The following is a 13723-nucleotide window of genomic DNA, read 5'->3' on the forward strand; positions in this document are numbered from 1 at the left end:
CACACACAAATGAGAAAAATGAAAGTATAAAAATTAAAAGGTAATATACAATAAAAAAGGTTAAAGCCTCTTATTTTTTTAAAGCCTTTTAAAATGTTGTCAGTTAAGACTCTCCTCTACAATTCTAGAAAAGAAAAACAACCCATTAATGATTAAAGCTCCCTATTAAAAGTAATAGATGATCTGTTTTCATAAATAATTCAATTACTTATGATTTATATATCTTTTTAAATCCCTAAAATGACATAAGTTCAAATAAAAGGATAGGCAAAGATAAATCCACGATAGGCAAATATAAAGAAATCAAGGGTGGCAAATAAAATTCAAAGCTTGTATCTATCTTTTGCGTTTAAACATTGCTGCCTACCCCTGCCCAATGCCACACCCAGTGCCTAAAGGCTGGCAGCGTTGCCCGTTCTAGTTCTTTGTGCTGGACTGATCCCTGTCCTCTTTCAACACATTTCTCTTCCTCCTGTCTCCTTCAGGCCTTAGGTGTCTAGCTCTACAGTCTCCCTGATGCCTTGGGACCACTGACTTCGTGATCCAATTCATTGCTATTTAGAGCCTCTTAGGAGCTCAATGCACTCCCCTGATTCAAGCAATCTTGAAGCCTAGAGGGTACATTTCCAAGTCCAATCCCATAGAACTCCATAGGCCAGCTCAATCACGGTTCACCCATCAGAGGAGGGAGGCTTGGATGTGTTTTTTGGAACTCAAGGCCCCCAGGCTTCCCTCCATCAGCAGCATAAGGGCATAACAGATGAAGCGGCTGCCACTTTTGTCTTGTGTGTCTAGAGAATGGTGCACGGGGATTGGAAGCATTCCCTCCAGCTCTACATGTTTCTCATCAATTTTCAGGCGGTGGGTGCAGCTGCTGCCTGTGTCCTCGGGGACACCAACAATGTCACTGTGTTTCCTTCTGCCTCTAGAGAGAGTAAGAAGAAAGTCTCTTAATTAGCCAGCTTCTGGCTGCAAAATGTAGCTTTTTCTCTACATCTAGGATGCCTCATCAGTGGGAAATTTGAGAGGGGGGCTTCTGTCATTTCCCACAGTTGGACCAGCTGATGAAGCGATGGACAGACGACCTTTGCAAATCCAAAGCCCTGTCGAGGGGGATGACTGTAGGTTCTTTGGGTATTATCTGGGACCTTTCCAGTAACTCTAACCACCAGAAGGTGCTGAAAGATGGGTCTGCTGACTCTGTTAAGGCAGAAGGCATGGCTGTGAAGGCATAGCATTCTGCTTCCAAGTGAAACAGCACCATCACCCCACTTCGGGAATTCCCGCACAGGAGGCAGCTGAATACACTGGCGCCCAGAAGACCTCGCCTGTCAGAAGGCACTGTGTGTTAAGTTTCTCATGCAGCACGGAATCTAACCTGATTCACGCACACCCACAGGGCACCTCTTCCCAAAGGCAGTATGGGGAAAGGAACTTAGACGGTCTGGAAGGAGAACCACCCTGGTCTCACTGCAGCTCTGTTCCTCCCGGGAGGGATGTGGGACTGAGGGTAAGATGTACCTGTTTCCAGTTCTACACCAACCTAAACTTGATGCATAGAAGTAGCTCTGTGAACCAACTCCTGATTCAATAGGTATAGCAGATTCTCATCAGTGTAAAAAGAAAAGAATTTTAAAAATGCACGCATGCATCCATCCATCCATTCATCCTGCCTGGAAATATTCGGCAATGCTAAAAATGATTATCTTTGCTAGTAGGACCATAGGAAATGGGGTTTTTGTTTGTTTGTTTGTTTGTATTTCTTTTCTTTGTATTTTTTCCTTATTTTTTAAATTTAAAAAAAAGCCTTATTGCTTTTTATTTTGGAAAAATAAAATAAAGCTTTAAGAAGAGAGGTGAGATTTTCAGTCCATTAACTCATTAACATTCAGTGGGTTAACTGTGAATATTTCTGATATTTGGGAGACTAATTTGCCTTCGGGGGGGTGGGGGGGAGCCTTCTGCAGGAACTATAAAAAATCCGCTCTCTTATCTTAGTTTTTCTAGTTTAACTGAGACTAGATCCATCCAATGAGAAACACTGAAGCAGGTTCAAGTGTGGGACCCTGCCCCCACTTCACCCTACCAGATCCGGGCCCCTCTTCCCAGAAAGTAAACCTCCCACAACTGACAGGCCCAGACCCATCTTTCCAGGGGAATAAGACCTAGTAATGGCAGTCACATTATTTTGTGACAAATGATGTCTTCAGTATCACCAGGGACCATGGTAATGTTTTCTTAATTGTCCCAAGTAGCTGACATTTTAAGATGTTACTTGCTTCTGGCTTACCGCTGAATGACTCTTCAGTCATTACTAGATGACTAAAAAGACACTTTAACATAATAGAGGGGCCAACGCAGGGCCCATGAGAAATGACTGGACTGAGTAAACGCAAAATCCTAAAAGTCGCCTTTTCCTGCTACTCCCCTTTAAGGGGACTAAAGACTCAGTTTAGCTTGGGCCACTTACAAAATGTTTAGACTTTGAAAGAGAGGCTTCAAAGTTTGAAATATGTTTTACATTTTAAAAGAGCCTAAAGTTACCAAATTTCCTGTTTGCAACATAGAATTAAAACTTCTGTCCATTTTATGATGCTCCATGGCCAAGAAGACGGTGTTGATTATGATGCAGATGGTGATGGCCAGCTCAGTGAAGGGGTCTGTCATCAGGGTTCTCAGGGCCTTCTTAAAGCACAGCCACTGGGGGCTACAGTCCCATATGAGGTATTTGGATGCCAGGTTTTCCCCACACGGGAGGCAAGGCTCCTGGGATTTTTCTTGTTCTGGAGAAGGAGAATGAAAGAGAGGTTGAGGAACTACCTGTGAGCCAGTCTGGCTGCTCTCGGCCTCAGTGCATTCCTTCCTCCCTCTTCCCTAGGGTCTCTCGTGACACAACATGATCAGTCAAGAAGGGCACTGACTGTGGAGCCAGGAAGGGTTTCCACATACAACTCCCATGTGATATAGTCAAGTACTTGTACACAAGTCTTCATACTTATCCTGTGAACCCATGAAAGAGGCAGATACAAGCCCATGTTATGTTCACTCAAGGCAGACCATGCTGACAGCTATAACAGAAGCACAAGGAGCTATCAGGGCTCAGGGGCAGGGGAGGTATTCAGACAGGATCGTCTGTACGCACTGAGACAAACGACACTCTATCGGCTGGTTGAGTTCAGGTCCAAAAGCACCTCTGAGTTCCCTGGCACCATTTCAGGGACGCATGCAGGCCAAACGGGGTGATACAATAGGCACAAAAGTGCTAAGCAACCCATCTGACACTCTCCTTGCAGGGATTTAAGTCCTACCCTTGAACGCCAACACTTCATTTGGGTCCCTGTTACCTGCTGTTAACCAGGTCCATCATATGGATCCAGCCTGTCTACACAGGCCTATTGTCCATGCCAGATTCCTAACTCTAACTTAACTGGCAACTGCCACCTGCTTCTATGTCTTCTCTTCTTTGGTTGACCATCATTGTCACTGAGACCTCCTATGGCTACCTGGCCTAATCAGGAGGTTCCATCTGTGCTCTTGGTCCTGTATAACCAATTCCCATACCACCCAAGTGCTCAGGGTGGGCCTACGTGGAAGACCCACTTCTTCCAAACCAGTTTGCTCATATGCTCCAAAAAGGCAGAGGAAATCACTCTTTGCAAGAAGTACAGTGGGTGGCAGAGGACTTCCGGAGGTGCTGAAGAGAGGGAGAATGGAAGGACACCATTGAAGTGAGGCTCTCCCATGGGCCAGGAGGCGGAACTTACGCTGCATGGTGATGGTAAGGATGCTGACGGCGCTCAGCGCCCTCTGCCTTTGGAAGGGGTCTCCGCGCTCTTCACAGTGGTCCACTGACAGGTTCTGGGACAGTCGTTTGGTTTGCTCTAGGAGGTGTGGCTGGAAAAGACGCCATGGTGGCCCTTCTGAGGGAGAAGCTGCCTCCCCTCAAAACTTCACAACTACTGAGTTTCAGCACAACATGCGGCAAAGATGTCCAATCTTTTATACAAATTTACTTGTTTCAACATCAGGGCCTGATAAATTCCCAGTTTTTGTATTTTATATTTAATAAATAAGAGAAAGATGGTTTGACCACTCATATTTCTTATGTATGCACATTTCTAGAGGCCTACCTACAAAAATTTTCCTTCCTCTGTGATTTATTCATTGCCAACAAAAGCAAACAAAATTTTACAAAAACAATTGAGCCATGTTTCAAGGTATGAAAGCAATAAAATGTCTAATTTGGAAGCAATGTTCGTGAGGCGGAGATAAATTTAGAAAGAAGACTTGGGGCCAGAGAGTAAAGTGCCTTGAATGGCTGCCTAAATAGATTTTGAAACCGTTAGTAACTGAAGAGAACAAAATCCATACTACAAAATAAATATTACAAAATCTATATACGAAACATCAAGCACTCTCTCAGGCTGCACCCAAGAGCTTATTGACTCTGCCTTCTAAATTCTCTAGAGAGTAAAGGACATAAACTGCCAGCTATCCAGGAAACTCAAGTATCCGTGGTGACTTATTTCCCAAAAGTTCTGACCAACCAGAGCCCCAGAGAGAACTACTTCTCTGTGATAAGCTCCTGTAAAGGCAGGCTGCCATTTTTCTATAGCTGTTCCCTGTTAAAGGGGAGACTCTGTATATTAGGTGTCTGGGTCCTTGTCTTTGTGAAACAAGGAGAAACTTTCAAAATATTAAAAAGCATTTGCAGTGTCTTTAATATGCTGTGGTCTGACAGCAAAGAAGCCTCCCAGCCCTGCCACGGCCTCAGAGAATGCTCACATGCGTGAATGAGGTCCATCCATCTACTCTGGAGGCCCCTGAACTCCCTTCCCCAACCCCGTCCTCGGGCATGCACACGCACCTGCTGCCCACTTCGTCTCCCTCCTATCTCAGGAGTGGCTCTAGCCATTATTCCCTGGCCCGTATCTTCAACGCTTTCTTTTTCTGACCTTGCTCTCCACTATGAGAATATGTTTAAACATCTCCCACCTTAATGATAATAATTGTTTTTCTGCTGCACATGCCCACGTAACTTTATTTCTGCACATCCAATTGGCTGCGTAAAATCTCGACTTGGATGCCCCATAAGTATCTCAAAACTGGCAGTCCAAAAGGGAACTTGCCATCCCCAACATCCCCAGAACAAGCGCCTTTGCTGTAGCAGCACATGGCTTCCCATCAAGTCAATCGCAAAGCCGTAAACTGGGCATCATCCCTACCCTCTCCATCTAGTCAGCTGGTCAATTGAAACAATTTTATCTTCTGTAGACCACTGTAATCTGTTAACCTCTCTTCATCCTCCTCATCTAACCATAGTTTAAGCCACTGTCACCTGGTACTTGGATTACTGCAACAACTTCTTAATTGGTGGACTCTAGTCTTGCCCTCCTCCAATCCCTTCTTTTCAATGCAAGACTGTAAATCTGGTCATAGCGTTCTTCCTTGACCCCCTGATCTCTGTGTAAGAGAGTAAACTCCTTACCTTGGTTTGAAGGCCTTTTGTGATGGGCCCCCAACTTACCACTGCAGCCTGCTGTCACCCACACCACCAACCTCATCAAAGACACACACACACACACACACACACACACACACACACACACTTGCGAGTTTTTTACAGGGTCATGTGCTCCTGCTCTCCTTTGCTTCCAGGCCTTTGCCTTTGCGTGTGCTGCCCTCTCTTCCTGCAGAGTTCATTCCGCCTTTCGCCACTGCTTCCTCTGGAACTCTTTTCTGATCTAGTGCTCTTCCTCCAGCCCCCACCAAGTCTGGGTCAGTTATCTGAAGCAGATGCTATTGTCTGAAGCAGATGCCATTGTTGGCTCCATCCATATGTCCTTGGGCCTTACCTGAGGGCTTTCTCTGGCGACCCAAATCCCCTCTGCCTTACTGCACAATAATGGACCCAAGCTCGCATGTGAATATTCTAGCGCCCTCACTCCAGGTAGGTTAAACTTCAAGTATGCTAAGTGGCAACAGGCTTCATAATGCACTTCAGTTGGCCGCCCTCTCTTCCAGGTATCACTTCTGTCCTCCCCTCTCAGCGCTTCCTTGGATCACTAAGTTTATCTACTTGCACTCTTAATGCCTCAGGGTTTGCTTAGGAGGAAATGCTGTCCTCCCACAGCAACCACCATGTCAGTCATCACACTGAACAGCAACTGCTTCCCTTTTAGTGTGTCTTCATCACGTATCCTAGGTCCCTTCCCCAGGGCCAAGCAGGTAATAAACACTGTCGACACTTTGAATAGAGTTTTCTAAGTAAATGGGTAATTGAATAGACACATGGGTGAAAGAAAGGATATGCAAATGAATGAGTGGATAAATGAGTAAATGAATGAATGAATCCTTTCAATTAGATTGACAACTTGACCTATCATTAATTCCTTGGCCAACAGTTACCTGTTTTGGAGACTCTTCATCAGAATCTAATCCTGGAATTTGTTCTTTCCCAGGCTCTCTGAAAAAGAAGGACTTCCTTTTCTTATTACCAAATAGCTTTCTCTTCTTTGGGGAAAAAGATGATACTTCGAGGGAGTTAAGTGAACTTCTGTCAATTCCCATGGCAACCAGAGCCTTAGAAAATGAAGAAAAGTAATTAATGAACAGATTATACCTCCCTATGAAACAGGGCAAATGACCCCGACCTTAATTGAGCTCTCTCTCTTCTTTCCTGGTAGCACTGTACCATGTAGACCGCTCACCGCCTAATCAGAATGTGCAAGCTCTGTCATTATTTATCTAGGGAACACGTCCTCTTTGCCCACGGAAATTGCAGCTCTCCGAGGCAAGGTGGACGCTTTCATAGCTGGGTGTCACCAACCCCTGACACAGTGTGCAGGGTGTACGAGGCACTCAAGAAATGTTTGTGCCTGTGATGCAGGTATTAAGTGCATACCATAGACTGCATCCTAACAAGTCTCTGTGGAGGGTGAGAAGCAGTATAAAATATGGTCCCTGCTCTGAAAATCTTAGAATTGAACTGGAAAAATGTAAAGATACCAGGAAAACAATGAGAATGGCCTACATGCTTGGCAGGAATTTCAAGAAGAGAGAGATAATCATGGCTGCTGTCTCTATAGCCACCATTATTGAATATATATACATGGCCGGCAATGAGGAATCTGTCCTTGAAGGCCCAGGTTTCAGAAGATCAAAGAGCAACCGAACCAAGGGTTCCCTGTTCCCAAGGGCCCTGAGCCTAGACAGCTTAGTGAGCAATAGCCCAGAGCCAGTCTGCAAGGGGTTTGAATTATCAGATTATCAGAAAAGCACCAGTAGGTAGAGAGCCGTGCCCAGGTCTCATACAGAGGCCTGAGCCTTGGGCCCTATGGCCTCTGAAGTTCCCGGAAGTAGAACCCATTCTCTGACCCCATGAGCCTCTACCTCCTTCTCCTCTTTTAACAGCTGCTGGGCTTCCTGGAACATCTTCTCTTTGGCCTCTGTCTCAGCAGCTACGTTCCTGTTCTGTTCCTCATAAGCCATGGTGACAACAGCCAGGGTTAAGTTGATCAGGTAGAAAGAGCCCAGGAAGATGACCACCACAAAGAAGAAGACTGAGAAGAGCCCTGAGGTACGCAAGGTCTGCAGAGGAGAGAGCACACGCTGGCATCGGAAGCCTTCTTCCACCCAGGGCTGACCTCATTTCAAGCAGAAATTGTACAGCACAAACTGGTCTCCCCCAGCCCTGGTTGGCTCAGCTCCCCACAGCATCATCTACAGCCTCCCCAGCTGCCCAGGGACTCCTGATACCCCGTCTCTCAGGAGGGAGATACCATCCATATGTTCCCGTGGAAGTCTCAGTGAGTGTCTGATCATTTTCTCCAGAGTATTTGCATTTTAAAATTTAAAAGGCAGGAGTGACAGCAATGCCTCATGAAAACTGAAGTGCTGGTGGTGGGAACTCAGGCAGGCAGGAATCTGGAGAGGCATCATATTTCTAGGAAGAGAGTGTTTATGCACTCTTCTTCCATATATCATGTTTATAATTTTTTGATGTTTCTAATACAATTTCTAAAGCATAATATAATAGTACCACTGTTAAGGATGAGGAATAGATGACAAAGGTGAAGAATAGATAGTAGATTATAAATAAATGACAGATATATTGACAGAGTGAGAGAAAATAAAAATATAACCTGTCGATAAAGCTTCTCCCAGGAATCTTGGGTCATAAGCCGGAACATGGCAAGAAAAGACCAGCCAAATGTGTCAAAATTTGTATAGTTATTGTCAGGATTCTCTTCAGTGTGGTTACATTCAGATTGGGGGGGACAAGCCCTAGATATGAGAAACAAAGGAACAGAGAAGGAATAACGCTCCCTATAGCCCAGCTTCCCTTTCCCCACATGGCACTGGTTCTTCCAAGGGCCATTGGCTCACACTCAGAAGTCCTGTGTGAAGGCAGTATTTGTAGAGTGGTCCCTAGAGAGCTCAGCAAACCTTGTGCTAGCTTAAAGCCTATTACATCTTGTGAGCTGGCCTAATCTCAACCTGTGGCCACCACAAGTGGCATTAGGGAAGGCTTTCCTACTTTCACAGACAGGGTTATGTCCTCTGTTATCTCTCTCAGGATTTCAGCATCTTGTAACACTCCTCCCACTTTCAAGGACTTATTCTACATCTCTCATCACTGTTAGGTGTCATCTCAAGAGGGCAGAGCCCCCTTGTTCATGCTTGTGTTCCTTGGACCTAACACAGAACTTGGCACACTGTAGCCCTTGATACCTATTTGTTATTGAGGAGTGAACATGGTCTATTTCATCAAAGCACTGAGCAGATTATCTTAATTTGAAATACACTCAATAGATCTTCACCGAATTGAGTCTCTCATCACTGATGTCCTGGAAAAAAGAAGGGCCAGAGAGCTACCAGCTGTTGGGGTGAATGTGTACGAACCCACATATAACTATAGGTGGACTCAGAGGCAGTGGTGGTCAACAGAGCAGCAAACAGAAGAAGCATGCTCACATGGTCTTGCACCAGGGTGATGCCACTGAACAGGAAACAAGAATTTCACGGGGCTCTCAATCCTAACGTCCTTCCTTACCTTTGAAAGTTTCGAATATCCACTCCATAGAGTCAAAATACTACTACCTGTTCAATAGGTTTCTGATAAGTTACAAATTCAACATAACTCGAGGGAGAAAGCTGCTCTAAAAACTTGGATAAAATTCTAATTTAATAACGCACACCTAAACTTCCTTAGACATATGAAATAATCAGTACTGTTGGAAGATTACCGTCACTGACTTCCACAAAACCTTAGATGAAGTCTGCTTGCCACAGCACTTTAAAAGTTCTAAAGTTGCTCTGCTTGAGAGAAAAATGGAGAATATAAGCTTCTTACCTTTCACCTAACCAGGTGCCACACAATATGATTTCAGTGGAATCTTTCTTTTCATAGCAAAAATCTGAGAAGAAAAGAATCATCAATTCAGATAAAAAAGAAACCACTGAAATGAGAGTAGCAAATATGCCAGGTTATGCTTGAAACAGATGGTTCAGAACCCTCTAAAGTGATCAAAGTGGATGTTCAGAAAGGAACTGGAGCATAAGCCCTCAGGAAGGAGCAAGAGAAAAGGAGGGGAAGGAAAAAGGAAGAGGGGAGGAGGAGAAAGCAGTGACATAACCACCATGTTGCCTCTCAGGACATAAAACTGAAGTAGAGGCCACCCCCCAAGGAAGGTGGACAGAGACTTAGCCCATGAGAAGCTCATAAACCAGGACAGACATGGAGAGGGTGTAGCCACAGGAGATCCAGCACACATGAAATTAGTATAGGGTTGACCTTAGTGTGGAGAGGGTGCAGAGTGGAAAGAAGTGATATCATTGGAGAAAATACTTGGGACTAGGGGTTGAGTAATTGCTGGTTTGCTTTGGTCAAATCTGGGCATTTTGAAGACTCCTGAAAAATATGTCAAAGAAGTGGGCAGAAATCTTTGTGGGAAAGGGTAGGAGCTGACACTGTTCTTGTTGGTGTGGCTTTGGGCTTCTCTTTCTCCATAGAAGCTCAAAGAATGTGGAAATTTCTCTAAGATGTGCATCTGCCCACATGAGAACCCTGGATAAATGAATTTATCCCTTGCTCCTAAGAGACTGTAATGCACATATGTAGACAGTATGAGTGGGGATAAAACAAAGTTAACATTGCACAAACTAAGGAATAAAAGGTGGGGTATTTACCGCCAGGGATACTGATGTTACAGTCCTTCTTCACACATCTCTGGTTCAGACTTCCCATGAAGAGCTGCTGACCTACCAGAGCAAAGATGCTGAGGCAAAAAAGAGTCAGGATCAACACGTCGACAAGCTTCTTCACCGAGCGCAGCAAGGCCCCAACAATGACCTTCAGACCTGAGGAGGAGGACAGGCATGGAGAGAAGCCCTAACACACACACACACACACACACACACACACACACACACACACACACACACACCAGACACAGGAAAGGGCAGCCAAGGCCTCAGAAGCTGTCTGACTGTAGGCTGGAATTGGAAACTGGCCTGGCCTAGGATTCTGGTACCATAAGTTCTAGTTCCAACTCTATGCCTTAGAAGTTGTGTGTTAAAAGGACAAGGGCTGAGAAAGTGGCATTGTTCCCTCTCAGAAGCCTCCCCCACACACAGTGCCACAACGTGCTGAAATGGGTCACCTTGTACTGACGAATACCTAAAGCTCCACCCCTTACAACATAACAGGTATGACAGCTCTACCTAAGACATAGAGGCAAACAAACACAGGAGCCTTTCAAGATGAGGAGACAGAGAGGTATGGCCCAAAAGATGGAATGGATCAAGGTTCCAGTGGGAGAACTAAGTGACAAGGAGATAGTCAACCTAAAAGATACAGAGTTCAAAACACTGGTGATAAAGATGCTCACAGACCTGACAGATAAGCTTGAGTACAGCAGATATGTAAGGAAAGAAGTGAAGGCTAAGCTAAGTAAAATCCACTCAAAACCAATGGTGAAGGGAAGGAAACCAGGGTTCAAATCAATGACTTGGAACATAAGGAAGAAACAGTCAACAACTACAGAATGAAGAAACGAGAATTTTTAAAAGTGAGGAGAGGCTTAGGAACCTCTAGGACAACTTCAAATGTGCTGACATCTGAATCATAGTGGTGCCAGAAGGAGAAGAGGAAGAGCAAAAAATTGAAAACTTATGTGAAAAAATAATGAAGGAAAACGTCCCAAATTTCGTGAAGGAAATAGACATACAAGTTCAGGAAGCACAGAGAGTCCCAAACAAGTCAGACCCAAAGAGGACCACACCAAGACACATCATAATTAAAATGCCAAAGGTTAAAGAGAGAATCTTAAAAGCAGCAAGAGAAAAGAAAAGAGAAATCAAACTATCAGCTGATTTCTCAAAAGAAACTTTGCAGGCAAGAAGGAACTGGCAAGAAGTATTCAAAGTGATGAAAAGCAAGAACCTACAACCTAGATGACTCTATTCAGCAAAATTTCATTTAGAATGGAAGGCAGATAAAGTGCTTCCCAGACAAGGTAAAGCTAAAGGAGTTCATCATCACCAAGCTATTATTATATGAAATGTTAAAGGAACTTATTTAAGAAAAAGAAAGTCAGAACTATGAACATTAAAATGACAACCAAAACACAACTATCAACAACAGAATCTAAAAAATAAAAACAAAACAAACTAAGCAACAACTAGAATAGGAACAGAATCATAGGTATGGGGATCATTTGGCAGCTTATCAGCTGGGGGGTGAGGAGGAGAAATGGTGCAGGCATTAAAAGGCATAACTGGTATTTTATTCCCACAACAAAACAGACAGGGGGAAGTTAAGAATAATATAGGAAAGGATGACGCCCAAGAACTTATATGCAAGACCCATGGACATGAACTAAGGGGGGTGGGATCACTGGAGGGAAGAGGGTATTGGGCAGAGGGGAGAAAATGGAAAAGAAATTAGGACAACTGTAAGAGCATAATCAATAAAACATACTTTAAAATAAAGCATTTATAGATTTCCTTGTTTGTTGAATTCTGTAGCGTAGATTCCTCGTCTCCCTCCACATACCTCTTTCCCCCCAGCTGGTTTCAAGCTGCCAGCATGATGTCCCTGGATGCAGAGTTGGAAAAAGATGTGCACAATCTGCTGGGGAGCCAGAACAAGTCAGACCCAGCACATCGCTGAGCTATGGACTCTGCTTTCCACATAGCTGGAGAGATAAACAACCAGATGTGAACTGTAATGTGTGGGATGACACTAACTGACAAGGTTTCAACTAATTAGTGTAAACCATGAGTGTAGACTTGAGAACACAAGGCAGCAAGCAGCAGCCCTCAGTGGATGACCTTCCCACATAGTGTAATGCCACCTGGAGAGGGGCCTTGAGGCCAAGCTGGGGCATTCACTATGTCCCCAATTGCAGCCAATCAAGAAGTTATTACAACCTCATCCAAGCCCAAGTTTAATCTATAACACGCTAGAGTCTTCTCCAATGCAAGAGTTGAATGAAAGAAGATGGTTGAGATTCCTGAATAGTTTTTACATAGCCCCATAAAAGATTGTACCTTATACCCTTAATTCCAAAAAGCATCCAGGGATCTCATGTGTTCATGAGTCAAAAGGCAGAGTATGTTCAAGATGAAGAAGGAGACACTAAAGCTACTTAGTGACTGCCCGAGTGTATACTTTACCTGTATGAAAACATGAGGGATTCAGCTCATGCAGAAACCCCCTAAATCTACCTGGGAAACCACCTTACAAAAGAGGAAGAGAAGGAGGAGGAGAGTCAAATTCTATGTAAGTGTCCTCTGACCACCAGTTTCTTTATCACTGTGTAGTTGCTTTTCCGGAGTTTCCAAAAATAACCCACTGTTCTGTTTGAAAAGACCCAAATTGCCTGTAGTTTTGGTATTGGAAGTAAGCCTTTAATAGAAGACAGTAGAAGGGAGGGGAAGAAGGGAGGTGGGAAAGGGGTCCAGAGAGGGAATTCTTTATAAATACTGTTTCTTAAAGGAAAGAGAGAAAACAGGAAGGAAAGGAAAAGCGTGTGCCATAATAATCTCATTTTTGACAAATTGGAATTCATATTCATCACCCATCCTTGGCTTCATCCTGATTCACAGAGTACCTTCCTTACCTGGCTTCCCGGAGGCCACCCCTGCCTTCCCTCCCACTTTACTATGGCTCCTGTTCATCTCCTTTCCTGGTTTCTCCCCTTCTCCCCTCCCCTTTAAGTTTGCGGGGTCCCAGGCCTCAGACTTTCATCTCCTTCTGTCCTCCATCTATGCTTGTTCTCTTGCTGATCTCGTCAGATTTCATGACTCTCAATATCACCTATAGGCTCAGAAGCTCAGACTGTGCCCCGGAACTCCCGACTCTTATGAGATTGCCCACCTGAAAGTTTTATTTGGCTGTTTCATAGCCATCTCAGACAGAACTGGTCCAAAATGAACTCCCAGTCTGATCTCTAAGACCTTCCCCGTCCCAGTCAATGACAACTTCATCTTTCCAGTCACTCAGACCAAAAACCTTGACCCATTCTTGACTCTTTTCTTTTGGTCACACCACAAACAATTAGCCCATCAGGAAATCCTATTGTTTCTGCCTTCAATTTTATACAGAATGTGACCACTGTCCACCAACTCCTCTACTACCCCCTGACCTGAGAGCACCACCATCTCTTGCCTGGATCATGGCAGTGGCCCTTTGTGTCGGTCTGAGTTCTCTGAAAAG

At 44.4% G+C, this 13723-nt stretch overlaps 1 protein-coding gene across 1 annotated transcript in view; it reads right to left on the minus strand.

The window, feature by feature from the left end:
- SCN11A (sodium voltage-gated channel alpha subunit 11) overlaps positions 1 to 13723 on the minus strand; it is a 65940-nt gene that overhangs the window by 39352 nt on the left and 12865 nt on the right. Inside the window, exons 6-12 of the mRNA XM_090283048.1 lie at positions 10192 to 10362; positions 9356 to 9419; positions 8145 to 8286; positions 7393 to 7590; positions 6409 to 6582; positions 3765 to 3894; positions 2545 to 2783 (exon numbers count right to left, since the gene is read on the minus strand). Of these exons, the coding sequence (XP_090139174.1) occupies positions 2545 to 2783; positions 3765 to 3894; positions 6409 to 6582; positions 7393 to 7590; positions 8145 to 8286; positions 9356 to 9419; positions 10192 to 10362 (1118 nt within the window). The remainder of the gene's footprint in view (positions 1 to 2544; positions 2784 to 3764; positions 3895 to 6408; positions 6583 to 7392; positions 7591 to 8144; positions 8287 to 9355; positions 9420 to 10191; positions 10363 to 13723) is intronic.

This window comes from Furipterus horrens, unplaced genomic scaffold, assembly GCF_987537825.1.
Source record: "Furipterus horrens unplaced genomic scaffold, mFurHor1.1.pri manual_scaffold_7, whole genome shotgun sequence".
In the NCBI taxonomy this organism is placed as follows: Eukaryota; Metazoa; Chordata; class Mammalia; order Chiroptera; family Furipteridae; genus Furipterus; species Furipterus horrens.